Raw genomic sequence first — 27,439 nt, forward strand, 5'->3', positions numbered from 1 at the left:
TTCCAGGGCCTCAACGGGCTCAATGGTCCAGGGCTTCTCCTCCCTCATGTCCATTCTCTCCAGTAGGAAGTGTTGCCGGGCTGAAAACAAATGCCCAATAAATTATGTAGAAAATAAAAGCCAGCATTCACAATATCTCAGAAGCCCAGTATAGTTCACTGATTCATGCCCCTGATTGTTTCATATATTATAGTATGTGGAGGAGATAAGCCATTTAGTTTACATTTTAAATAGACTCATTTAAAAATGTGCATTTTCTTCTATTATTATTAGAGCTTGTGGCCTACAAAGCGAAATGTAGAATGAAGGTAATTGAGAAATTTGTATTAAAAACTTGCACACCAATTCTGGAGGTCTCTGGAAATAAGTGGCTTGCATGTTGCTGGGAAAGAAAGAAAGAAGCCACTGATATCCCTGGGCATTCCATTTTGCATTGGATTGGTTCCTTATAGGGGTATTTGGGTAATCATTCCAGAATAAGAACAATAACCAAAATAGATCAAATGGACCAAGTTGACTATTCAAGAAAACACTCAAATTAAAACAAAAAATGTTTCCTAAAGATCATATTAATACTTCTGATGAGACCGGTAAAATGTAGTGTCTTTGAAACGAACAAAAAATGAAGCCTGTTTCTTTATACCGCTCTGCTTGAAAAACTCATTTTAATCCAATAGGTCTCATTTTCAATAATGTTTTTCTATTAATTCAAACTGAATTTTCCTTCATTTAACTTAATTTACCCTATTCCCCTAAGAAGTAGACTATGATATCATCTACTTGTGCATAAGGTCTGTCACAAAGTTACAGTTTGAAACAATTCTTTGTAGATTGTTCATATGTAACTCCTTAAAGTCTATTCTTTTCAACTAATTACGATTCCCTTTTAATATTTTCTACATCTCTGAAACTTCTGCATCATTCATTCCATTATCTTAGCTAACTTCAGGGACCGTGATTTACTTTTCAAAATGATGCCTAAAAATTCATAGAGAAATATTTTGGAAGGTTAAAGAAAAAATGAATGTATGCTTTTTTTCCTACTAACTACCTATGTTGATTTTACAGGAATCTTTCCTATAACCCAATACAGAAAATACAGGCAAGCCAGTTTGATAGCTTAGTTAAACTCAAATCTCTGTAAGTATTCGTGTTTGCAATTGATTTGTGTACAATTACTTTAAAAACATTAATATTTTGTACTTTTGTAACTATTCATTTTAGAGTGTTTATTTTTGTCCCTATAAATATGACCTGAATTTTAAGAAAATCAACTGGGTAGAACTGTATTATACACTGAATCATAAATTATATAGCTATTAATCATAAATATTCCATCCGCCAACTCTATCAAAATAATTCATGAGGTCACTGAATGAGCCACTGTAATCGTGACCCAGTATAAAGCTCACAAATTGAGCATGGCATTTCAGAAATTTTGTTACCACTCACTTCCAAGGAATGAGAGACGCAGGTTTATGGTAATGATGAAAGGGAGTTAGGACTATTTGCTTCAAGAAAAGAATAGGAGCCCATCTCTTTCGAATGGTTTTTCCATCACTTTTTTGGAGGTTGGACTAACATGATTTTCCAGTTGCCTTCCAGCTTAAAGATTCTATGGTTCTATAATTGAGATAGTTTTCTCCCTGTAAGAACTTCCAGGAGGAAATACCTCACCTGTATAAATGAGGATTCAATTGGAAGTACTCCACAGCGGGTCTCAGAATCAGCAAAAGTGCTACTGCCTGATGGTCTAAGACCAAAATCAAATATGTCCCAGCCCCACTTAGAGGCTGTCACTGCATTCTCTAAGCTAAGCATTGTGTTGAATAGGCCGCATCCTCTCCAGTGATTAAGGATAAAAAAAAGAAGATAGAAATCCCAGTTGAGAAAATTAGTGTGTTCTTTCATTAACTGTCAGAGTACGGCATCAATATGGTATCAGGGTTCAGACCAAACAAAGTTCTTTGGAGCCATTGAAATGTTCAAACTCTCATCTCTGTGAAACTTGAACTTAAAACAGATGCCACACCTGCATAGAACAATCTGAAATGAAGTGACTGCTTTGAAACAAGGGATCATGATCACAAGGAGAAATAAAAACATGCCAGGCACTGTTTGTTGGCAACAGTGCAATAGTGCAGCAATGGGCAGTTCTTTTTTGCCCTCATACAAGGTGGGATTTTTAGTTAAGCATGGTCTTACTTAGCTGCACCCATATACAACTGTAGAAATAGCCTCAGTAGTAATATCTTCAAGCCTAAAAGGCATAAATGTTGGATGATAGAGCAATTTTAAAAAAGAGAGAGATTTTTCCATGCCAAAAACTTTGATCCAGCAATGGTAATTTCTACAACCAAAAGCTCCTCTGTACATCTACGAAATTATCCAGAATGAGCAATTTTCCACCAAATTGGGTTGGTTTTGAGCTCCTCAGCCACTCAGTAGACTTGTCTCCAGAAAATTAAGATGGCGAAAGTAAATACGGCAGTGAGAGGAATTACCTTTGGCCTTTTGTGTCAGAGGATTGGGTAGTTTTTGCTTTTATGTTTAAATAGGACAGTTAAATGATTCAAGAAAATAGAATACATGTCCTTTTGAGAGCTATATTCTCAGTGAAAGGATTAATGGGGACATAGTTTGTTGGCAAAAATTATAGCTTACAGTACAGAGAACATCCCAAAGTCTTCATTGTGCTTTTAGAATAACCAAAGTAAATTAGACAGCTTACAGTTTATTTTCAGATTTTCTTCATTACAGTGATTTTTAGACTATGGAACTGAGAAAAATCAGCAATTCACAGAAGCAGTATGGCCTGGGCTTGGGAATCAGAAGGACCTGGGTTCTCATCTCAGGCTCTGCCGCTTGTCTGCTGGGTGACCCTGGGCAAGTCACTTAACTTCTCTTTGCCTCAGTTACCTCATCTGTAAAATGGTGATTAAGACTGTGAGCTCCATGTGGGACAGAGACTGCATCCAACCCAATTTATTGTATCCACCCCAACAGTTAGTACAGTGCCTGGCACAAAGTAGCGCTTAACAAATACCACAATTATAAGCGTTCTGCATACAGTGAGCATTCAATAAATATGATTGAATGAATGAACATGGGAATACAGACAGAAAGAATTAAACTCACCTTTATTTGAGAAGTAGACATATATTTATCATACTAGTAAAGTTAATTTATGCTGGAGGTTTGGTTTATGTTATTTTGTTTGATTTTAAATTTAATATTGCTTGTAGTGGCCTGGAAGGCATTGAAATTGCAAATATCCAAAGAAGAATGTTTAGACCGCTTAGAAATCTCTCTCACATGTAAGTAGAGCATTCTAGCTTTCACCTTGCATTTTACTCGTTACATACTCTCAATTGTGAGTAGCCTGGAAACAATCAACTCCAACTGCTTGTGGAATAATATTGTGTGCCATGATTTTTGAACTAAAGCACTTTCCAGAGGTCAATGTGGCATTTAGTCCAGTTCAGAAGCAGAGCAGACAGGCTCCTCTCTTAGTCCATTGCAAGCACACGAGTCCTAAAGAATCAGTTATAATAATAATAATAATAAAAATTACAGTATTTGTTAAGTGCTTACTATGTGCCAACCAGTGTTCTAAGTGCTGGGGTAGATACAAGGTAATCAGGTTGTCCCACGTGGGGCTTACAGTCTTAATCCGCATTTTACAGATGAGGTAACTGAGGCATAGATAAGCTAAGTGGCTTGCCCAAGTTCACACAGCAGACCAGTTGTAGAGCCGGGATTAGAACCCACGTCCTCTGACTCTCAAGTCCGTGCTCTTTTCACTAAGCCACACTGCTTCAGTTGTGATTCTAAAGTATCCACTGGACAAGGGGCCATTTTTTATGGCATTTATTAAGCGCTTACTATGTGCAAAGCACTGTTCTAAGCGCTGGGGAGGTTACAAGGTGATCAGGTTGTCCCACGGGGGGCTCACAGTCTTAATCCCTATTTTACAGATGAGGTAACTGAGGCACAGAGGAGTTAAGTGACTTGCCCAAAGTCACACAGCTGACAATTGGCAGAGCTGGGATTTGAATCCCTGACCTCTGACTAGTTGTAGCTGCCCTAACCCATCAGCCAAGTATATTTTGAGCACATAAGAAGCAATTCACATGACTGACAAATGTATTGGGCAGAGTAGAGGGTTAAGGAGAAATCTTTGCCAGTCAATCATTTGAATTGGAGTGCCTGTAGCTAACTGTGGGGCATAGACAGCCAATGCTCTTAGCAATCATGGGTGTCTTGCTACTTTTTGAAAATCCCAAAATGTGCATTGGTTATGCTTTATCATCGAAGAGACTGCTGGAGTGGTGGCAGAATTTGCGTGATGTTAAATAAAGTGGGATGGCTTTCATTGCTTCTCACTTACCTGTCTGCCTTTGCCACCAATTATATACAGAACTAAATGAGTGACAAGGATTAGGTTGCAGGGAGATAGATGGTATATTGTTCCAGGGAGTATTTAGGTTAGTACTGACATATCCTCAGGCAAGTCTTTATCAACAAGCCCACTATATAAATAGTAATTCCTTGAAATGCTTTGCAATCCAGCTGCATAAGAATTCAAGAAATGCTTAAATTTCTCAACTATTTTCCTGTAATTTGCCAACTATTTGAAATCTGGTCTGAAAAAGAAAACTACAATTTGGGGCTTTGTGGGCAGGTTCATGCAACTCTGTTGCATTGTACTCTCCTCAATTCTTAGTACGGTACTCTGCACAAAGTAAGTGTGCTCAAAAAATACCACTGATACACACTCCTGCATGGAAATCAAGCCAGTAAGAACATTTAGGTTAAGAGCACAGACTTTCGCCTTGTGTACAATAGAGTTTATTTAGGTATATTTCACGTAAGATCCTGTCAGTATAGCATGACTATATGAACATTTGGAACTACATAGGAAAAGTTTCATTTTACTTGCTTTTGTCCACCAGATACTTTAAGAAATTCCAGTACTGTGGATATGCCCCTCATGTACGCAGCTGTAAACCAAACACTGATGGGATTTCATCCTTTGAGAATCTCTTAGCAAGCATTATTCAGAGAGTGTTCGTCTGGGTTGTATCTACAGTTACGTGCTTTGGAAACATCTTTGTTATCTGTATGCGACCTTATATCAGATCTGAGAATAAGCTCCATGCCATGTCAATAATTTCTCTCTGCTGTGAGTATTCCCCCAGTGATAAGCATTCATAATGGTACAAAAACAAACTACTTAGAACATAGGATTAAGGCAAAGCATCTGAGGACCTTTGATGTGAATCATTTATGTCACTTTTATCAATTATTTTATACATCCTCAAATCATAAAAGCCCAGAAGTTGGGCGATATCTCAAAAAGACAATTTTATCCACATGCTTTCAGATCAGGCCCTACTCTACTTCATTTTCTCTTCATTCCATTTGGAAACTCCACTCATTTTTTGGGGAAATGATCCCGGGTTATTTCCTGGAAATCTTTTTGTCTTTATCAAGCTAACTGCTACAGTGCCATTCTAGTAATTAGGGGGATACCTTGGGGACACTTTTTCTGAGTTTAATATTGGTAATACATATCAGATTGATACCTCAAAGACTTGAAGACACCAACTGTTTTCTTAATTGAATTGCAATTAAAATCTAACGGGCAGGCCCTGCAGATTTGAGGAATACCTGGAAAGTCCCATATAACTGGAAAGCATTCTTAAATATTTTGGCGTCACAATTAAAAACAAACAACAACAACAAAAAACCCTGTCCATTCTATCTTTTGCTGACCTGGGAAATAATATTGTTTGTTGTAAAATTGAACCTCCCCAGGGCACCATTTTTATGTTTCTAAATTTGTTATTAAATTTTCTGATCCCTGTAGGTGCTGACTGCTTAATGGGAATATACTTATTTGTGATCGGAGCCTTTGACCTAAAGTATCGTGGGGAGTACAATAAGCATGCCCAGTTATGGATGGACAGTACGCATTGTCAACTGGTGGGATCTTTGGCCATACTGTCCACAGAAGTGTCAGTTTTACTTTTAACTTTCCTGACTTTGGAAAAATATATCTGCATAGTGTATCCCTTTAGATGTCTGAAACCCGGAAAATGCAGGACAATTGCAATCCTGATTCTCATATGGATTATTGGGTTTGTGGTGGCTTTTGTTCCTTTGAGCAACAAGGAATTTTTCAGAAACTACTATGGCACCAATGGAGTCTGTTTTCCTCTTCATTCAGAACAGGCAGAAAGTACAGGAGCACAAATATATTCAGTAGCAATTTTCCTCGGTAAGGAAACCATATTTTTCTTTCCTTTCATTTATTTGATGGAATGACCCATTTGTAAAAGACTCTCCATATTCCATACTGTCTTATTTGTTTGGGAAATGTAAACTTGAGGTATCCATAGCAGCTTGATGACTACAGCAGTCGTCCACATAAATAGTCATCCACATAAATACAGCATAAATGCAATTAATTTATGCAATTAATAAATGCTGTCTAACATTTTTGTAAATTCCAACCAGCAAGTTCAATTTTTTTTGTTTGGTTTTTTGGCATCTATGAACTGAATAGCGCTTAGTACAGTGCTCTGCACACAGTAAGCGCTCAATAAATACGATTGATGATGATGATGATGAATACACTGATGGAGTATGTCAGTTTTTCAGAAAAACATGGCAACTTTGAAAGCAATGTTTTTTTTAAAAAAAAACAACTTTAATAGTAGTTGTACCAATAGTCCTGCTAGAAGGATTCTTCCAAGTGAAAAGATATGGGTTTGGCAGAAATCTGCACAGGGAAAAACAAACCCTCAGAAACAAATACATGTGGAATTGTTCCATGCAAAGGCAATTCTTTTTCTTCACTTGCAATACACAATGCCACAGCTCAAGAGACTCTGTAATTTTACATGTGTATCTTAATGCTTAGCAGAGTGTCTGTATTTCCAAGGGTGGGGTTATGAAGAACGAATCATGGAGGTGACTGGATGGGGCCCTGGAAAGCCTGAACACAAGTTTAAGCTATGTGCCTCTATTCATCATCATCATCAATCGTATTTATTGAGCGCTTACTATGTGCAGAGCACTGTACTAAGCGCTTGGGAAGTACAAATTGGCAACACATAGAGACAGTCCCTACCCAACAGTGGGCTATTCACACCCTCAAACCTGCTGGAGTAATAGATTGTCCAGTCATCTGGTTTTATATCAAGCAGTCTGGCCCCTCTCTGGTTCCGATACATCCCCAGACATTTTAGGCCACGTTGTTTAGGCCGCCTTCCTCCATCACAGCTGCTGCTGCTAAATTTTGCGGCTCGCAAGTGGTGCTAGATTTCAAAGGTAACCGGGAGGAGAAGGTGAGAGCTCTGGAGTATCTGTGGGGCCAGGGATCCCCCTCAGAGAAATGCTCTAGGGTTGGCTGAGGTCAGGATACTTGCACAAAATGGCACCACAATCCATCAATCGTATCTATGGAGTGCTTACTGTGTGTACAGCACTGTACCAAGCGCTTTGGAGAGTATGATATAATATGACAGACACATTCCCTGCCCACAACGAGCTTACAGTCTAGAGGGGGAGCCAGTCATTAATATAAGTAAATATATGTACATAAGTGCTGTGGGGCTGGGGAAGGGAGTGGTGAATAAAGGAAGCAAGTCAGGATGACAAGAAGGGAGTGGGAAAAGAGGAAATGAGGGCTGAGAGAAGGCATCTTGGAGGAGATCATCATCATCATCATCATCATCAATCGCATTTATTGAGCGCTTACTATGTGTAGAGCACTGTACTAAGCGCTTGGGAGGTACAAATTGGCAACATATAGAGACAGTCCCTAACCAACAGTGGGCGAGATGTGCCTTCAATAAGGCTTTGAAGGCAAGGAGTGTCATAGTCTGTCGGATATGAAGAGGGAAGCATTCCGGGCCAGAGGCAGGATGTGGGCTAGAGGTTGGCTGCGAGATAGATGAGCTCGAGGTCCAGTGAGTAGTATGGCACATGGGATGTCATCACATTGCTCTGCATGTCGGGTGCGACATGTGATGTCACATGTGCCTCCTTATCCAAAACTTGGGAGGCCTCTCAGTATCTCCCTACCCAGCTTCCATCTGATTTATTAAAATACAATGAATGAACTCTGACCCAACTGCAGATGTTTCTTTTGAGTGGTAATTGGGCAGCTTCTATTTGCACCATTAAGAAATCTGTGAGTTGGGGAGTCTTCTTCCCCAAATGAGCTTATTTTTTGCCCTGTGTAGGCTCAACCAGTAGTTTGAACTATTGAAAGCGAATAATACTTACTCCTGGAAAGTTTAATGTCTCCGAGATGCTTGTGAAACATCTGTTTGTTTTAATGTGACTTCAAGAAATTAGAAATCTTGTATTCCATTCTTCTCAGAAACCAAAATAGAATTCTAACAGATAAATTCTCTATGAGAACACAAGCTCATATTATAGCTCATCTTGTTTTAATGAGCATGTAGCCATGTATTTGCCATGTTGTAATAACGTCCCTTGCCTTCTGACAGGTGTAAATCTGGCAGCCTTTATCATCATAGTGTTTTCCTATGGAAGTATGTTTTACAGTGTTCACCAAACTGCCATTACTGCTACAGAAATCCGGAATCACGTGAAAAAGGAGATGACCCTTGCTAAACGTTTTTTCTTCATTGTATTTACTGATGCGCTATGCTGGATACCCATTTTTATATTGAAATTCCTTTCTCTGCTTCAGGTAGAAATACCAGGTATGACATCTTTTCTAAGTTCTTTATGAATGATGAACAGAGCAAAAGAACTGTTTCATAATACTTATTTTGAAGTTAACTTCATGAATGAAAAGCATCCTCTAGTTTATCAGAATGAATCAATCTGCATTTATTGAGCACTTATTGTGTGTAGAGTCCTGTACCATGTGCTTGGAAGTGTACAACCGTCGGTATACAGGTTCCCTGAATATTTCTGTGACATTATCTTAATATATAAGCTAAATTTCTTTAAAAATCAAGGAGCAGTGAGTTTGTAGTAAGTTCAACCCAAAGCTTTATATTGTATCTCATGGCTGGAGATATCTAGGAGATTTAAGTATCAATGTAACCAGGAGTAGAATGGGGATAAAGTTCAGGTCCTGGCTCTACCTGATTTTGATGTAAATCCTTGAGTCGTTTCCTCTCCCTCTCTCTGCTACAATTTCCTTATTCATATTTTGACAAGATAAACACTTTCCAGAGCATTATTCTACTCCTATGAAACACTAACATTTATTTCCCCGCTATCTGGAGTGGAATCCACCAAGTATATACGGCATGTTTCAATCAACTGGGTTCAGAAAGAAAAAAAAAGCCCAAGACTACTTTTTTTTTTGGTGGTTAGTGCTAAATTATAAAGGTAACACATTATCCCCTTCTTTTTTCCAGGTACTATAACGTCCTGGGTGGTGATATTTATCCTGCCTATCAATAGTGCTTTGAACCCTATTCTCTATACTCTAACGACACGACCATTCAAAGAAATGATTCGTCAAGTTTGGTACAATTACAAACAGAGAAGATCAAGTAGAAGCCAAGGCAGTCAGAAAATGTACACCCCATCATTTATTTGGGTGGAAATGTGGCCCATGCAGGAGATCCCACCTGAGTTAATGAAGCCCATTCGTTTTACAGACTCCTCTGACATCTCTGTAACCACTCAGTCCACAAGATTCAATTCCTACACATAATTCTGAACGCAGAGTCTTCTTGTGAATCTTTCAGTGTGCTTCACAGTGAATTTAATTTTTCTAATATACTGTAACAGTGAATGAGAAGAAGACAACTGATTTATTTGGAAAGTTGTCAGGACATCAGATAATATGGATAATAGTATTGGTCATTCTGGAAAAAATAATTGTAATGACTGAGTGGGGCAGATTAAATAGAATGATACATATACAGAGTGAGACCTAGAGAGATATGTCTCACTCTATCTACACCCACATAGGCACTCTTTATCTGGGAACTAAAGTAGGATTTGAAAAAAAATCATTTTTCAATCTGCCAAAGAATAGAGTCTTCACCCAACTAATTCAGCCAGGATATCAAAATGCCTTTGGAGAGATTGCTTGTTAAACCAAGACTTCCAGCTGCCATGCAGTTGAGTCAAGCATATCGATCTATTTCCTGAAGTTTCCTAAGTGTTCTCTAAAGTGCACTGTGGCTTAAAAATGACTCCAGAGAACTTGCCACCTGCTGCACAGAGACGATCACTCTGTAAAAGTCTCCTTCTCTCCTTTCCCTTCACTGTTGTGCATATAGTTCCAATGTCAGGTCATATACCCTTGAACCTTTGAGAACAGGCATATTGGTCAAGCGTTCTGGGCGGATAGTCTGCATTTTTATCAGCTGTCCAAAGAGAAGTCCTGTACTCATCTGCTGCGCTCTAAAAAGTAGGTGGGAGGGGATGACAGAGTGCAAATCAGGCTGCAGGACTTCTTGTCTGCTTGTGCAGAACAGGATGGGCAGCAAAGAATGAAAGAAAGAAGAATGCTTGACTCGCCGTGTAGGCACCCCGCTATCTGCATGGCCAATTTGTGTAATTGCTTTGGGCATAAATTTGGTCTCAGCTGCCAATTAAACTACTGTCCTCTTCGGCATTGACAATTTTCCAGCCCCCTTTCATAACTGAAAGACGTTTTCGGTTTTGTGCTAAAAACCACAAAGAATTTGAAAGTGCCATGTTTACAAACTTCTTAAATGTGATGGACATATAGACTAAGGTGTTGAATATATTGTATAAATTTATTTTGAAAATAAAGTTATCTGATTCTTAATCTGATTTGTTTAAAAAAAGCATGGGTTGGGTGGTTTTCAATTACATAAAATTAAAAGGGCTATTTTCATAACATGTATTTTCATTAAAAATGTAACAGAAATGCAGCCATCCTGGGGAAGAAGATAATCAGACTTCCTAGAAACATATTAAAACTTGTAAGTTGAATGAGATCAATTTCGGAAGACAAAGGTGAATTAATGTTAACTGGAGGGCAGGTGAGAATCTTTTAGACTGTCGAAACAGCATGTTTTTCTAAAGTAAAATTGGGTTCACTTTTATTCCACATTCACATTTGTTTACTGCTACTCATCCAGGGCATGAAGAGAATGCCTGCTGGGGCGATGCCAATAGCACTGACTGTGTCTAACCAAAGAACCATGTAGAAGTTTCGGTGAGGTGGACAGGTGCGGCAGGAAATCTGGAAAATCAACTCGTGAGCAACAGGAAGACTCTGCACCTACCTCCGCAGCGGATGGCAGTCACTTCAGCAGTGAGTGAGTCCGGCACTGGAGAAGCAGCGTGGCTCAGTGGAAAGAGCCCGGGCTTTGGAGTCAGAGGTCATGGGTTCAAATCCCGGCTCCGCCAGCTGTCGGCTGTGTGACTCTGTGCCTCAGTTACCTCATCTGTAAAATGGGGATTTAAGCTGTGAGCCCCCCGTGGGACAACCTGATCACCTTGTAACCTCCCCAGCGCTTAGCACATAGTAAGCGCTTAACAAATACCATTATTATTATTTAAAAAACACCAAGCTTTGCAAGCACTAAGCAATGTGCTGCCCCCCTATCTATCAAGTTGGTCATTGGGCTTCACTTTCTAGCAAAGCAAGCAACAGGGAAGAGAGTGCACCCCATCATGCAAACCAATTCCTTTCACGTGGATTCTAGACGCTGAAGACTCAGGATGAAGGCTTGTCCCTTATTCTCAATCATATGTAAAACTGGCAGTGTCGTCCAACTGGAAAAATTCAAAGCCTACATCGGATCTACCAAGAGAGTTAGTGGCCCAGGGAGAGGTGTATGATAAAAATGATTGAGCCCAGTTTTCCCAAAAGGACTTAGTTATATCCTCACAGTCAATTAGAGATTGGAGGGAATATTAACTTTTTCAGTCCACAGGTGATTGGGCTGTATTGCAGCTATGTATATACAACATATACAGCAGTGATGACTCATTTTTACCATCAAAACTCCTCAATATGTCACTAATTTCTGTGTTACTTTTCCCTGACTTTCTCGTCACTGTAGACGGCACTACCATCCTTCCCGTCTCACAAGCCCGCAACCTTGGGGTCATCCTCAACTCCGCTTTCTAGTTCACCCCTCACATCCAGTCCGTCACCAAAACCTGCCGGTCTCACCTCTGCAACATCGCCAAGATCCGCCCTTTCCTCTCCATCCATACTGCTACCTTGCTGGTTCAATCTCTCATCTTATTTACATATTTATTACTCTATTTATTTATTTTACTTGTACATACCTATCCTATTTATTTTATTTTTTTACTATGTTTGGTTTTGTTCTCTGTCTCCCCCTTTTAGACTGTGAGCCCACTGTTGGGTAGGGACTGTCTCTATATGTTGCCAATTTGTACTTCCCAAGTGCTTAGTACAGTGCTCTGCACATAGTAAGCGCTCAATAAATACGATTGATGATGATGATGATGAAGACATCAGCTGAAACCTAGGACATCCCTTTCCCAGAACACCCTCCATCAGCCCAAGGGCAGATTTTTATTCATCAGCCTAGCATTATAATAATAATAGCATTTGTTAAGCACTTACTATGTGCCAAGCACTGTTCTAAGCTCTGGGGGGATACAAGGTAATCAGGTTTTCCCACATGGGGCTCCCAGTCTTAATCCCCATTTTTCAGATGAGGGAACTGAGGGGCCCAGAGAAGTTAAGTGACTTGACCAAAGTCACACAGCTGACAAGTGGCGGAGCCGGTATTAGAACCCATGACCTCTGACTTCCACGCGTGCTCTTTCCTCTGAGCCACGCTGCTTCTCCATTAAATAGAAGTAAATATTCACAGTAATGTATTTTAATAATGGCACCTTTTCAAAATATTATTTTAACTAGTTAATTGTTGACCTAGAGAATGAGAGTCCTCATTTTGCTCAGATCCTGACTGGATCCGGTAAAATGAACAAACTTGAAGACTTATTTTAGAAAAATCAGCATGTTTATTGTTCCTGTAAAAGAAAATCACCTTTCTCAAGCAGTTACCTCTTTTCTGAAAAATAGTTCCCTAAAAGGGGCGGGGGGGGGGGGGGGAGGCAATTTCTTTTGACTCAAGGGACACAGCAGCAGAGCTTGGCACAGTCCCTATTATTACCTTCCTTAATCAATCAATCAATGGCATTTATTGAGAGCTTACTGTGTGCTGTATCATCATGTTCTTAGAGCAACTGTTTCTCCGTTTCACTTCCCTAGCATTTTCTGGTGACCTCAAAACCAGAAATCACTGCATTTGTAGGCGGAGGGATGAGACAGCAACAGTACCATCAAGATGGAGGACTGATTAAAAATGAATAAAACATACTGCTGTAACAGGAGAAACCTTATGATGGACAACACAGATCTCAGTTCAACAAATATAAATAACCACATTCTTTTCAAATTTCTACATGGCCCTAGGGAATTAACAAATACCTCTGTGGGGCAACAACAGAGAACTGTGCATGTAATAAGGCACTTCAGATACAAACGTATAAAAGTATTAAATGTAAAAATTTTCACAATTAGCAAAAAATACAGTTCAACATACAAAAGAATACAAGAGGACACTTTGTAGGCTATCGGATTACTTAAATGGTAGGATCCCACATTACAGATCATAGGATGAAGTTGAACATAATTACATCTGTGAGAAGAGGGATGTTTTTCCACCTCAAGAATGGTTTATTACATATAGAAAAGAAGAAATACCCAAAAATCCTATTGGAAAAATATATCTGAAGGGAGAGAAGAGTAGGAAATAACATACCCTGAACTTACATGTCAGCATCACATCAATAAAAGATTACATTTTTAAGCATGTACAATAGAGCTGCTTCTGCCATAGCAGTAAACTATGTCTGTCCAGGCTGTCACCAGCAGAAAAATGAGGTTCAAGGTGTGCCATCTTCTAAGTAGCCTTATATAAAAATGAAACTTAAGACACTCCCTACCTCTGTTAAAGTTTGGTAGACGCACAGTGGCAGAAAATAAGGTAAGTACCAGGTCCAGCCAAAATTCAGTATTTCTCTTTTAAACAGGAATGAAACAGCAAGAACGTACTGTCTCAATAAGTATATTAGTCCCAGTAGATCCAGAATTATTGCTGTTTAAATCCAGTACATACAATATGTGCACTGATACTGTAGATGGTGTCGCACGTGAGATCATCTATAAAGCACTCTTGCTCTCAATTTCCCAAAGCAGCTCGTTATTGTCACTTCTCCCGTTCCGTCAGTTGTCGGGCTTCAAGGAATCATAGCCTTCTTTGAGGAGGTCCCGCCAGGTCTTAAGGAAACGGGCATTTTCCGTACATTTGGATGCCAGCTCTTCTACTTGGGCCGATATGGCAGATGCGGCCTCAAGAAGTTTAGTTAATGAAAACGCTGCCTGCAAAACAAATTTTGTATTTTAGGTCAAATAACATTTTTCCCCCATGCTCTACTTCACAATCACTCCACTGGACTGTAAACTCCTTGAGGGAAGGGATCGTGCATACCAAATCTATTCATACTATTTTACTCTCCCAAGGGCTTAGTAGAGTGGTCTGCACATAAAAAGCATTCAGTAAATTCCACGGATTGACTGAATCACTGCTTAATCTCTGGACTGCCCCTCCGCCAAGCTAGCTCTCTTCCTCCCTTCAAGGCCCTGCTGAGAGCTCACCTCCTCCAGGAGGCCTTCCCACACTCAGCCCCCTCCTTCCTCTCCCCCTCGTCCCCCTCTCCATCCCCCCGTCTTACCTCCTTCCCTTCCCCACAGCACCTGTATATATGTATATATGGTTGTACATATTTATTACTCTATTTATTTATTTATTTATTTTACTTGTACATTTCTATCCTACTTATTTTATTTGGTTGGTATGTTTGGTTCGGTTCTCTGTCTCCCCCTTTTAGACTGTGAGCCCACTGTTGGGTAGGGACTGTCTCTATGTAATGCCGATTTGTACTTCCCAAGCGCTTAGTACAGCGCTCTGCACATAGTAAGCGCTCAATAAATACGATTGATTGATTGATTGATTGGACTAGGACTGGACTCCAGAAATAACACGGGACAGCAAAGTCTGAGAAATGTGATTTAACAAACGTTACGTCTGGCTTCTCTTCCACTCCAGGTGAGATGTGCTGGTACAGGAAATACAGAGTAGCCCATCTCTCCACAGAGTTCTTGGCACGCGGTAGGCGCTCAACGAATACCATAAGACGTGTGCTTCCCAAGCGCTTAGTCCAGCGCTCTGCACACAGTAGGCGCTCAATAAACACGACTGAATGAATGACTGAATGAATGAATGAATGAAAAAAGGAGGGGGCGGGGGCGGTGGGGTCCCGTGTGGGTCAGGCCCCGCCGTTGGGTTGGTCCGGGTTTTCTGCGGGTCACTCACGTCATCGATCTGCAGCTCCACCTCCTCGAGCAGCTCCTGCGGGTCGGTCAGCCCCTCCGGGGCCGGGGCCGGGGCCGGGGGCCGGCTCTGGCCCCGGCTCCGGGGCCTCAGGCCGGCCGGGACCCCGGGGCCAGCGTCCGGCCGAGCCCCGGGAGGCCCAGGCGGAGAGCCCCGGGGTTCGGGTTCGGGTTCGGCCATGGGCGGGCGGCGGGGAACCAAGGGGGACCCCGGGCCCCGGCCCCACTCCAACCGACTTTCAACCGCGCGCGCCCAAAAACCGGAAGCCCGCCCCCCTCCCCCTCCTCCTCCCGGCCCCGCCCTCCTCGCGTGTCCTCCTCCTCCTCCCCCTCCTCCTCGTGTCCCCCGCCCTCTTCGCGTGTCCCCCTCCTCCTCGTGGTCCCGCCCTCCTATAGTGTGCTCCTCCTCCTCGTGTCCCCCGCCCTCCTCGCGCGTCCCCCTCCTCCTCGTGGCCCCGCCCTCCTCGCGTATCCCCCTCCTCCTCCCCGTGGCCCCGCCCTCCTACGTGTCATCTTCCTCCTCCTCCTCCTCATGGCCCCGCCCTCCTCGCGTGTTCCCCTCCTCCTCGTGGCCTCTCCCTCTTCGCGTGCCCCTCTCCTCCTCCTCATAGCCCCGCCCTCCTATCGTATCCCCCTCCTCCTCCTCCTCACGGCCCCGCCCTCCTCGCGTATCCCCCTCCTCCTCCTCATAGCCCCGCCCTCCTATCGTGTCCCCCTCCTCCTCGTGGCCTCGCCTTCCTCGCGTATCCTCCTCCTCCTCACAGCCCCGCCCTCCTATCGTATCCCCCTGCTCCTCCTCCTCCTCCTCCTCACGGCCCCGCCCTCCTATCGCGCCCTCCTCCTCCTCACGGCCCCGCCCTCCTATCGTGTCCCCCTCCTCCCCCTCCTTACGGCCCCGCCCTCCTCGCGTGTCCCCCCTCCTCTTCGTGGTCCCGCCCTCCTATCGTGTCCCCTCCTCCTCGTGGCCCCGCCCTCCTATCGTGTCCTCCTCCTCCGCCCTCCTATCGTGTGCTCCTCCCCTCCTCCTCCTCGCGTGCTCCCTCCTCCTCGTGGCCCCGCCCCCTCCTCCTCACGGCCCCGCCCTCCTATCGTGTCCCCCTCCTCCCCCTCCTTACGGCCCCGCCCTCCTCGCGTGTCCCCCTCCTCTTCGTGGTCCCGCCCTCATGTCGTGTCCTCCTCCTCCTCGTGGCCCCGCCCTCCTACCGTGTCCCCCTCCTCGTGGCCCCGCCCTCCTATCGTGTCCCCCTCCTCCTCCTCCTCATAGCCCCGCCCTCCTATCGTGTCCCCTCCTCCTCCTCCCGGCCCCGCCCTCCTATCGTATCCCCCTCCTCCTCCTCCTCCCGGCCCCGCCCTCCTACCGTGTCCCCCTCCTCCTCCCGCTCCTCACGGCCCCGCCCCCCTCGCGTGTCCCCCTCCTCCCCGTGGCCCCGCCCTCCTATCGTGTGCTCCTCCCCCTCCTCCTCGTGTCCCCCGCCCTCCTCGCGTGTCCCCCTCCTCCTCGTGGCCCCGCCCTCCTCGCGTGTCCTCCTCCTCCTCCTCCTTCTCGTGTGTGTCCTGACAGTGAAGCAGCGTGGCTCAGTGGAAAGAGCCCGGGCTTTGGAGTCAGAGGTCATGGGTTCGAATCCCAGCTCCGCCACATGTCTGCTGTGTGACCTTGGGCAAGTCACTTCACTTCTCTGAGCCTCAGTGACCTCATCTGTAAAATGAGGATTAAGACTGTGAGCCCCACGTGGGACACCTTGATCCCATTGTGTCCCCCCAGCGCTTAGAACAGTGCTTGGCACATAGTAAGCGCTTAACAAATGCCATCATTATTATTATTATTCTCCTCGTGGCCCCGCCCTCCTACACCTCCTCATTCATTCAATCGTATTTATTGAGCGCTTACTGTGTGTACAGAGCACTGTACTAAGCACCTGGGAAGTCCAAGTTGGCAACATATAGAGACGGTCCCTACCCAACAGTGGGCTCACAGTCTAGAAATAAGTAAACAAATAAATACGATTGAATGAATGAAAGGCGGCAGAGACGGGATTCGAACCCACGGCCTCTGACTCCCATAGCCGGGCTCTTTCCAGTGAGCCACGACTCGCCCGAAGTCACACAGCCGACGGGTGCCAACTTGTACTTCCCAAGCGCTTAGTACAGTGCTCTGCACACAGTAAGCGTTCAGTATGGGAGTCAGAGGCCGTGGGTTCGAATCCCGTCTCTGCCGCCTTTCATTCATTCAATCGTATTTATGTATTTATTTCTAGACTGTGAGCCCACTGTTGGGTAGGGACCGTCCCACGGGGGGGCTCACAGTCTTAACCCCCATTTTCCAGATGGGGGAACTGAGGCCCAGAGAAGTTAAAAGTGCTTGCCCAAGGTCACACAGCTGACAAGTGGCGGAGCGGGATTCGAAACCCTTCTAGACTGTGAGCCCACTGTTGGGTAGGGACTGTCTCTGTATGTTGCCAACTTGTACTTCCCAAGCGCTTAGTACAACGCTCTGCACACAGTAAGCGCTCAATCAATCAATCATATTTATTGAAATACGATACTTGTACTTCCCAAGCGCTTAGTACAGTGCTCTGCACACAGTAAGCGCTCAGTATGGGAGTCAGAGGCAGTGGGTTCAAATCCCGTCTCTGCCGCCTTTCATTCATTCAATCGTCTTTATTTATTTATTTCTAGACTGTGAGCCCACTGTTGGGTAGGGACCGTCTCTATATGTTGCCAACTTGTACTTCCAAGCTCTTAGTCCAGTGCTCTGCACACAGTAAGCGCTCAATAAATACGATACTTGTACTTCCCAAGCGCTTAGTACGGCGCTCTGCACACAGTAAGCGCTCAATCCATCAATCGTATTTATTGAAATGCGATACTTGTACTTCCCAAGCGCTTAGTACAGCGCTCTGCACACAGTAAGCGCTTAATCAATCGTATTTATTGAAATACGATACTTGTACTTCCCAAGCGCTTAGTACAGCGCTCTGCACACAGTAAGCGCTCAATCAATCATATTTATTGAAATACGATAATTGTACTTCCCAAGCGCTTAGTACAGCGCTCTGCACACAGTAAGCGCTCAATCAATCGTATTTATTGAAATACGATACTTGTACTTCCCAAGCGCCTAGTACGGCGCTCTGCACACAGTAAGCGCTCAATCCATCAATTGTATTTATTGAAATGCGATACTTGTACTTCCCAAGCGCTTAGTACAGTGCAAGCGCTTAGTACAGTGCTCTGCACACAGTAAGCGCTCAACCAATCAATCGCATTTATTAAAATACGATACTTGTACTTCCCAAGCGCTTAGTACAGCGCTCTGCACACAGTAAGCGCTCAATCAATCAATCGTATTTATTGAAATACGATACTTGTACTTCCCAAGCGCTTAGTACAGCGCTCTGCACACAGTAAGCGCTCAATCAATCGTATTTATTGAAATACGATACTTGTACTTCCCAAGCGCTTAGTACAGCGCTCTGCACACAGTAAGCGCTCAATCAATCGTATTTATTGAAATACGATGCTTGTACTTCCCAAGCGCTTAGTACAGCGCTCTGCACACAGTAAGCGCTCAATCAATCAATCAATCGTATTTATTGAAATACGATACTTGTACTTCCCAAGCGCTCAGTACAGTGCTCTGCACACAGTAAGAGCTCAATCCATCGTATTTATTGAAATACGATACTTGTACTTCCCAAGCGCTTAGTACAGCGCTCTGCACACAGTGAGCGCTCAATCCATCAATCGTATTTATTAAAATACGATACTTGTACTTCCCAAGCGCTCAGTACAGCGCTCTGCACACAGTAAGCGCTCAATCTTTTAGACTGTGAGCCCACTGTTGGGTAGGGACTGTCTCTATGTGTTGCCAATTTGTACTTCCCAAGCGCTTAGTACAGTGCTCTGCACACAGTAAGCGCTCGATAAATACGATTGATGATGATGATGATGATCAATCAACTTCTCCAACTTCTCCGAGAGACGGGAGTTGGAGTCCCCGGGGAGGGGCGGTCTTTCCTCGGCCGCGAGGGATGACGGGAGTTGGAGTCCCCCGTCGGCCGCGAGGGATGATGGGAGTTGGAGTCCCCCGCCGGCTGCGAGGGATGACGGAGGTTGGAGTAGTCCTCCGTCGGCCGCGAGGGGTGACGGGGGTTGGAGTCCTCCGTCGGCCGCGAGGGATGACGGGGGCTGGAGTCCCCCGCCGGCTGCGAGGGATGACGGAGGTTGGAGTAGTCCTCCGTCGGCCGCGAGGGATGACGGGGGTTGGAGTCCCCCGTCGGCCGCGAGGGATGACGGGGGTTGGAGTCCCCCTCGGCCGCGAGGGATGACGGGAGTTGGAGTCCCCTCCTCGTCGCAGCCGTGAGGGAGTCGTCGGCGGAGCCCGGCATGGCGCCGTCCGCGGTGTAGAGCTCCTCCCCGGCGGCGAGCGGCGACCGACCCGCTCCTCTGTCAGCCATGCTCGTCCCCCTGGCCAAGCTAACGAGCCCAAGTGAGCGGCTCCGACCGACCGACCGACCGACCGACCGACGGACGGACGGACGGAGCTCGCGCCCGCCCCGCCTCACGCCCCGAGAACTAGGGCAAAGGTGGCGGCGCGCGCGCGTGCGCGCGGGGGGAGGGGCGCGCGCACGGGGGGCAGGGGCGCGCACGCGCGGGGGGTGGGGGAGGGGCGGGGGCGCCCCCCGTCGGACAACCTGTTCACCTTGCAATGATAATAATAATAATAATAATGATAATAATAATAATGGCATTTGTTAAGCGCTTACTACGTGCGATGCACTGTTCTAAGCGCTGGGGGGGATACAAGGTGAGCAGGCTGTCCCACGAGGGGCTCAAAGTCTTCATCCCCATTTTCCAGATGAGGCAACTGAGGCCCAGAGAGGTGACTCGCCCAAAGTCACCCAGCTGACAGTCGGCAGAGGCGGGATTTGAACCCTTGACCTCTGACTCCAAAGCCCCGATGATGGCGTTTATTAAGCGCTTACTACGTGCCAAGCACTGTTCTAAGCGCCGGGGGGGATACAAGGTGAGCAGGTTGTCCCACGAGGGGCTCAAAGTCTTCATCCCCATTTTCCAGACGAGGCAACTGAGGCCCAGAGAGGTGGCTTGCCCAAAGTCACCCACCTGACGGCAGAGTCAGGATTTGAACCCTTGACCTCTGACTCCAAAGCCCTGATGATGGTGTTTATTAAGCGCTTATTACGTGCAAAGCACTGTTCTAAGCGCTGGGGGGATACAAAGTGAGCAGGTTGTCCCACGAGGGGCTCAAAGTCTTAATCCCCATTTTACAGATGAGGCAACTGAGGCCCAGAGAGGTGGCTTGCCCAAAGTCACACAGCTGACAGTTGGCAGAGTCGGGATTTGAACCCTTGACCTCTGACTCCAAAGCCCCGATGATGGCGTTTATTAAGCGCTTACTACGTGCAAGGCACTGTTCTAAGCGCTGGGGGGGATACAAGGTGATCAGGTTGTCCCACGAGGGCCTCAAAGTCTTCATCCCCATTTTCCAGACGAGGCAACTGAGGCCCAGAGAGGTGACTCACCCAAAGTCACACAGCTGACAGTTGGCAGAGGCGGGATTTGAACCCTTAACCTCTGACTCCAAAGCCCCGATGATGGCGTTTATTAAGCGCTTACTACGTGCAGAGCACTGTTCTAAGCGCTGGGGGGATACAAGGTGAGCAGGTTGTCCCACGAGGGGCTCAACGTCTTCATCCCCATTTTACAGGTGAGGCAACTGAGGCCCAGAGAGGTGGCTCGCCCAAAGTCACACAGCTGACAGTCGGCAGAGGCGGGATTTGAACCCTTGACCTCTGACTCCAAAGCCCCGATGATGGCGTTTATTAAGCGCTTACTATGTGCAAGGCACTGTTTGTTCTAAGCGCTGGGGGGGATACAAGGTGAGCAGGTTGTCCCAAGAGGGGCTCAAAGTCTTCATCCCCATTTTACAGATGAGGCAGCTGAGGCCCAGAGAAGTGACTTGCCCAAAGTCACACAGCTGACAGTTGGCAGAGGCAGGATTTGAACCCTTGACCTCTGACTCCAAAGCCCCGATGATGGCGTTTATTAAGCGCTTACTACGTGCCAAGCACTGTTCTAAGCGCCGGGGGGGAATACAAGGTGAGCAGGTTGTCCCACGAGGGGCTCAAAGTCTTCATCCCCATTTTACAGATGAGGCAACTGAGGCCCAGAGAGGTGGCTTGCCCAAAGTCACACAGCTGACAGTCGGCAGAGTCGGGATTTGAACCCTTGACCTCTGACTCTAAAGCCCTGATGATGGCGTTTATTAAGCGCTTACTACGTGCAAGGCACTGTTCTAAGCGCCGGGGGGGGATACAAGGTGAGCAGGTTGTCCCACGAGGGGCTCAAAGTCTTCATCCCCATTTTCCAGATGAGGCAACTGAGGCCCAGAGAGGTGACTCGCCCAAAGTCACACAGCTGACAGTCGGCAGAGGTGGGATTTGAACCCTTGACCTCTGACTCCAAAGCCCTGATGATGGCGTTTTTTAAGCGCTTACTACGTGCAAGGCACTGTTCTAAGCGCTGGGGGGGGATACAAGGTGAGCAGGTTGTCCCACGAGGGGCTCAAAGTCTTCATCCCCATTTTCCAGATGAGGCAGCCGAGGCCCAGAGAAGTGACTTGCCCAAAGTCACACAGCTGACAGTTGGCAGAGGCGGGATTTGAACCCTTGACCTCTGACTCCAAAGCCCTGATGATGGCATTTATTAAGCGCTTACATGTGCAAAGCACTGTTCTAAGCGCTGGGGAGGTTGCAAAGTGATCAGGTTGTCCCACGGGTGGGGTGGGGTGGGGGGGCTCAAAGTCTTAATCCCCATTTGACAGATGAGGTAACTGAGGCCCAGTGAAGTGATAATGGCATTTATTAAGCGCTTACTACATGCAAAGCACTGTTCTAAGCGCTGGGGAGGTTACAAAGTGATCAGGTTGTCCCATGGGGAGGTTACAAAGTGATCAGGTTGCCCCACGGTGGGGGGGCTCACAGTCTTCATCCCCATTTTACAGATGAGGTAACTGAGGCCCAGAGAAGTGAAGTGATAATGGCATTGATTAAGTGCTTACTATGTGCAAAGCACTGTTCTAAGCACTGGGGAGGTTACAAAGTGATCAGGTTGTCCCACGGCGGGGGTGAGTGTGGGGGGGGGGGGAGGGCTCACAGTCTTAATCCCCATTTTACAGATGAGGTAACTGAGGCCCAGAGAAGTGAAGTGATAATGGCATTTATTAAGCGCTTACTATGTGCAAAGCACCGTTCTAAGCGCTGGGGAGGTTACAAGGTGATCAGGTTGTCCCACGGCTGGAGGGGTGGCGGGGGGGCTCACAGTCTTCATCCCCATTTTACAGATGAGGTAACTGAGGCCCAGAGAAGTGAAGTGACTTGCCCAGAGTCACCCAGCCCGGGCTCTTTCCACTGAGCCACGCTGCTTCAACTTGTAACCTCCCCAGCGCTTAGAACAGTGCTTGGCACCTAGAAAGCGCTTTATAAAATGCCATTATTATTATTATTATTATTTCCCTCCGCACATCCGCCAAGTTGGTATATGTTGCCAACTTGGACTTCCCAAGCGCCTAGTACAGTGCTCTGCACACAGTAAGCACTCAATAAATACAATTGATTGATTGATTGATTGATCCGCCTAGCTAGCTCTCTTCCTCCCTTCAAAGCCCTACTGAGAGCTCACCTCCTCCGGGAGGCCTTCCCACACTGAGCCCCCTCCTTCCTCTCCCCCGCCTTACGTCCTTCCCCTCCCCACAACACCTGTATATATGTTTGTATGTATTTATTACTCTATTTATTTCTTTATTTTACTGGTACATATTTATTCTATTTATTTTATTTTGTTAATATGGTTTGTTCTTTTGTCTGTCTCCCCCTTCTAGACTGTGAGCCCGCTGTTGGGTAGGGACCGTCTCTCTATGTTGCCAACTTGTACTTCCCAAGCGCTTAGTACAGTGCTCTGCACACAGTAAGCGCTCAATAAATACGATTGATTGCTTGATTGATCCACCAAGCTAGCTCTCTTCCTCCCTTCAAAGCCCTACTGGGAGCTCACCTCCTCCGGGAGGCCTTCCCACGCTGAGCCCCCTCTTTCCTCTCCCCCGCCTTTCCTCCTTCCCCTCCCCACAGCACCTGCATATATGTATATATGTTTGTACGGATTTATTACCCTATTTTATTTGTACATATTTATTCTATTTATTTTATTTTGTTAATATGGTTTGTTCTGTTGTCTATCTCCCCCTTTTAGACTGTGAGCCCACTGTTGGGTAGGGACCGTCTCTATATCTTGCCAACTTGTACTTCCCAAGCGCTTAGTACAGTGCTCTGCCCACAGTAAGCGCTCAATAAATACGACTGAATGAATGAAAAGGAGCCCGCTGTTGGGTAGGGACCGTCTCTGTATGTTGCCAACTTGTACTTCCCAAGCGCTTAGTACAGTGCTGTGCACACCGTAAGCGCTCAATAAATACGATTGAATGAATGAAAAGGAGCCCGCTGTTGGGTAGGGACCGTCTCCATGTGTTGCCAACTTGTACTTCCCAAGCGCTTAGTACAGTGCTCTGCACACAGTAAGCGCTCAATAAATACGATTGAATGAATGAAAAGGAGCCCGCTGTTGGGTAGGGACCGTCTCTCTATGGTGCCAACTTGTACTTCCCAAGTGCTTAGTACAGTGCTCTGCACCCAGTAAGCGCTCAATAAATACGATTGAATGAATGAAAAGGAGCCCGCTGTTGGGTAGGGACCGTCTCTGTATGTTGCCAACTTGTACTTCCCAAGCGCTTAGTACAGTGCTGTGCACACCGTAAGCGCTCAATAAATACGATTGAATGAATGAAAAGGAGCCCGCTGTTGGGTAGGGACCGTCTCTCTATGTTGCCAACTTGTACTTCCCAAGCGCTTAGTACAGTGCTCTGCACACAGTAAGCGCTCAATAAATACGATTGAATGAATGAAAAGGAGCCCGCTGTTGGGTAGGGACCGTCTCTCTATGGTGCCAACTTGTACTTCCCAAGTGCTTAGTACAGTGCTCTGCACCCAGTAAGCGCTCAATAAATACGATTGAATGAATGAAAAGGAGCCCGCTGTTGGGTAGGGACCGTCTCTGTATGTTGCCAACTTGTACTTCCCAAGCGCTTAGTACAGTGCTGTGCACACCGTAAGCGCTCAATAAATACGATTGAATGAATGAAAAGGAGCCCGCTGTTGGGTAGGGACCGTCTCTCTATGTTGCCAACTTGTACTTCCCAAGCGCTTAGTACAGTGCTCTGCACACAGTAAGCGCTCAATAAATACGATTGAATGAATGAAAAGGAGCCCGCTGTTGGGTAGGGACCGTCTCTCTATGGTGCCAACTTGTACTTCCCAAGCGCTTAGTACAGTGCTGTGCACACCGTAAGCGCTCAATAAATACAATTGAATGAATGAAAAGGAGCCCGCTGTTGGGTAGGGACCGTCTCTCTATGGTGCCAACTTGTACTTCCCAAGCGCTTAGTACAGTGCTCTGCACCCAGTAAGCGCTCAATAAATACGATTGAATGAATGAAAAGGAGCCCGCTGTTGGGTAGGGACCGTCTCTCTATGGTGCCAACTTGTACTTCCCAAGCGCTTAGTACAGTGCTCTGCACCCAGTAAGCGCTCAATAAATACGACTGAATGAATGAAAAGGAGGACTTGGCAGCCCAACCGCCCACCCCCGCCCTGGTATACGCCCGGACCATCTTTGTGCAGAAATGCTCTGGGCATAATAATGATGGTATTTGTTAAGCGCTTACTATGTGCAAAGCACTGTTCTAAGCGCTGAGGGGGATACAAGGTGATCAGGTTGTCCCACGGGGGGGCTCACCGTCTTAATCCCCATTTTACAGATGAGGGAACTGAGGCTCAGAGAAGTGAAGCGACTTGCCCAGGGTCACACAGCAGACACGCGGCGGAGCCGGGATTCGAACCTATTACCTCTGACTCCAAAGCCCGGGCCCTTTCCACTGAGCCGTGCTGCTTCTCCTCAAAACTCTCCAGTGGCTACCAGTCAACCAACGCATCGAGCAAAAACCCCTCACTCTCGGCTTCAGTTTACAGATGAGGGAACTGAGGCTCAGAGAAGTGAAGTGACTTGCCCAGGGTCACACAGCAGACACGCGGCGGAGCCGGGATTCGAACCTACGACCTCTGACTCCAAAGCCCGGGCTCTTTCCACTGAGCCGTGCTGCTTCTCCTCAAAACTCTCCAGTGGCTACCAGTCAACCAACGCATCGAGCAAAAACCCCTCACTCTCGGCTTCAGTTTACAGATGAGGGAACTGAGGCTCAGAGAAGTGAAGCGACTTGCCCAGGGTCACACAGCAGACACGCGGCGGAGCCGGGATTCGAACCTATGACCTCTGACTCCAAAGCCCGGGCTCTTTCCACTGAGCCGTGCTGCTTCTCCTCAAAACTCTCCAGTGGCTACCAGTCAACCAACGCATCGAGCAAAAACCCCTCACTGTCGGCTTCAATCAATCAATCAATCAATCAATCAATCAATCAATCAATCGTACCTCCCCCTGGCCTGGAATGCCCTCCCTCCGCACACCCTAGCTCTCTTCCTCCCTTCAAGGCCCTCCTGAGAGCCCACCTCCTCCAAGAGGCCTTCCCAGACTGAGCCCCCCCTTCCTCTCCTCCTCCCCACAGCACTTGTATAAATTAATACAGATTTATTACTCTATTATTTCTTTTACTTGCCCATATTTGCTACTCTATTTTGTTAATGATGTGCATATAGCATTAGGAGAAGCAGCGTGGCTCAGTGGAAAGAGCCCGGGCTTTGGAGTCAGAGGTCATGGGTTCGAATCCCGGCTCCGCCGCATGTCTGCTGTGTGACCCTGGGCAAGTCACTTCACTTCTCTGAGCCTCAGTTACCTCATCTGTAAAATGGGGATTGACTGTGAGCCCCACGTGGGACAACCTGATCATCTTGTATCCCCTCCAGCGCTTAGAACAGTGCTTTGCACATAGTAAGCGCTTAACAAATGCCATCATTATTATTATTATTATTATTATTATTATTATATTCTAATTCTAATTCTCTATTTAATAATGTTGGTATTTGTTAAGCGTCTACTAGGTGCCAAGCACTGTTCTAAGCGCTGGGGAGGTTACAAGGTGATCAGGTTGTCCCACGGGGGGCTCACAGTCTTCATCCCCATTTTAAGCAGCATGAGAAGCAGCGTGTCTCAGTAGAAAGAGCACGGGCTTTGCAGTCAGAGGTCATGGGTTCAAATCCTGACTCTGCCACATGGCTGTGTGACCTTGGGCAAGTCACTTAACTTCTCTGAGCCTCAGCTACCTCATCTGTAAAATGGGGATTAAGACTGTGAGCCCCCCTTGGGACAACCTGATCCCTTGTATCCCCCCAGTGGAAAGAGCACGGGCTTTGCAGTCAGAGGTCATGGGTTCGAATCCCGACTCGGCCACATGTCGGCTGTGTGACCTTGGGCAAGTCACTTGACTTCTCTGAGCCTCAGCTACCTCATCTGTAAAATGGGGATTAAGACTGTGAGCCCTCCTTGGGACAACCTGGTCACCTTGTATCCCCCCAGTGGAAAGAGCACGGGCTTTGCAGTCAGAGGTCATGGGTTCGAATCCCGACTCTGCCACATGTCGGCTGTGTGACCTTGGGCAAGTCACTTGACTTCTCTGAGCCTCAGCTACCTCATCTGTAAAATGGGGATTAAGACTGTGAGCCCCCCTTGGGACAACCTGATCACCTTGTATCCCCCCAGTGGAAAGAGCACGGGCTTTGCAGTCAGAGGTCATGGGTTCGAATCCCGACTCTGCCACATGTCGGCTGTGTGACCTTGGGCAAGTCACTTGACTTCTCTGAGCCTCAGCTACCTCATCTGGAAAATGGGGATTAAGACTGTGAGCCCCCCTTGGGACAACCTGATCACCTTGTATCCCCCCAGTGGAAAGAGCACGGGCTTTGCAGTCAGAGGTCATGGGTTCGAATCCCGACT

At 46.2% G+C, this 27,439-nt stretch overlaps 3 protein-coding genes across 3 annotated transcripts in view; 2 read left to right on the forward strand and 1 right to left on the reverse strand.

Annotated features, from left to right (window-relative positions):
• The window catches only part of RXFP1 (relaxin family peptide receptor 1), a 71,967-nt gene extending 62,072 nt beyond the window's left edge, over positions 1–9,895 (forward strand). The window contains exons 13-18 of the mRNA XM_038755189.1: positions 1,069–1,140; positions 3,246–3,317; positions 4,956–5,185; positions 5,873–6,283; positions 8,526–8,744; positions 9,414–9,895. Coding sequence (XP_038611117.1) covers positions 1,069–1,140; positions 3,246–3,317; positions 4,956–5,185; positions 5,873–6,283; positions 8,526–8,744; positions 9,414–9,715 — 1,306 coding nt within the window. The 3' untranslated portion in view covers positions 9,716–9,895. The remainder of the gene's footprint in view (positions 1–1,068; positions 1,141–3,245; positions 3,318–4,955; positions 5,186–5,872; positions 6,284–8,525; positions 8,745–9,413) is intronic.
• A 4,207-nt stretch (positions 9,896–14,102) lies between these two features.
• C12H4orf46 (chromosome 12 C4orf46 homolog) lies at positions 14,103–15,605 on the reverse strand. The gene is made up of 2 exons (XM_038755055.1): positions 15,408–15,605; positions 14,103–14,413 (listed from the first exon to the last, which is right to left on the reverse strand). Exons 1-2 carry the CDS (start codon positions 15,603–15,605, stop codon positions 14,258–14,260), a joined length of 354 nt encoding a protein of 117 aa, XP_038610983.1. The 3' UTR covers positions 14,103–14,257.
• A 4,190-nt stretch (positions 15,606–19,795) lies between these two features.
• Positions 19,796–27,439, forward strand: part of ETFDH (electron transfer flavoprotein dehydrogenase) — a 33,746-nt gene continuing 26,102 nt past the window's right edge. Inside the window, exon 1 of the mRNA XM_038755280.1 lies at positions 19,796–19,913. Within this exon, the coding sequence (XP_038611208.1) occupies positions 19,880–19,913 (34 nt within the window). The 5' untranslated portion in view covers positions 19,796–19,879. The remainder of the gene's footprint in view (positions 19,914–27,439) is intronic.

Source organism: Tachyglossus aculeatus, chromosome 12, assembly GCF_015852505.1.
Source record: "Tachyglossus aculeatus isolate mTacAcu1 chromosome 12, mTacAcu1.pri, whole genome shotgun sequence".
NCBI classification, from domain to species: domain Eukaryota; kingdom Metazoa; phylum Chordata; class Mammalia; order Monotremata; family Tachyglossidae; genus Tachyglossus; species Tachyglossus aculeatus.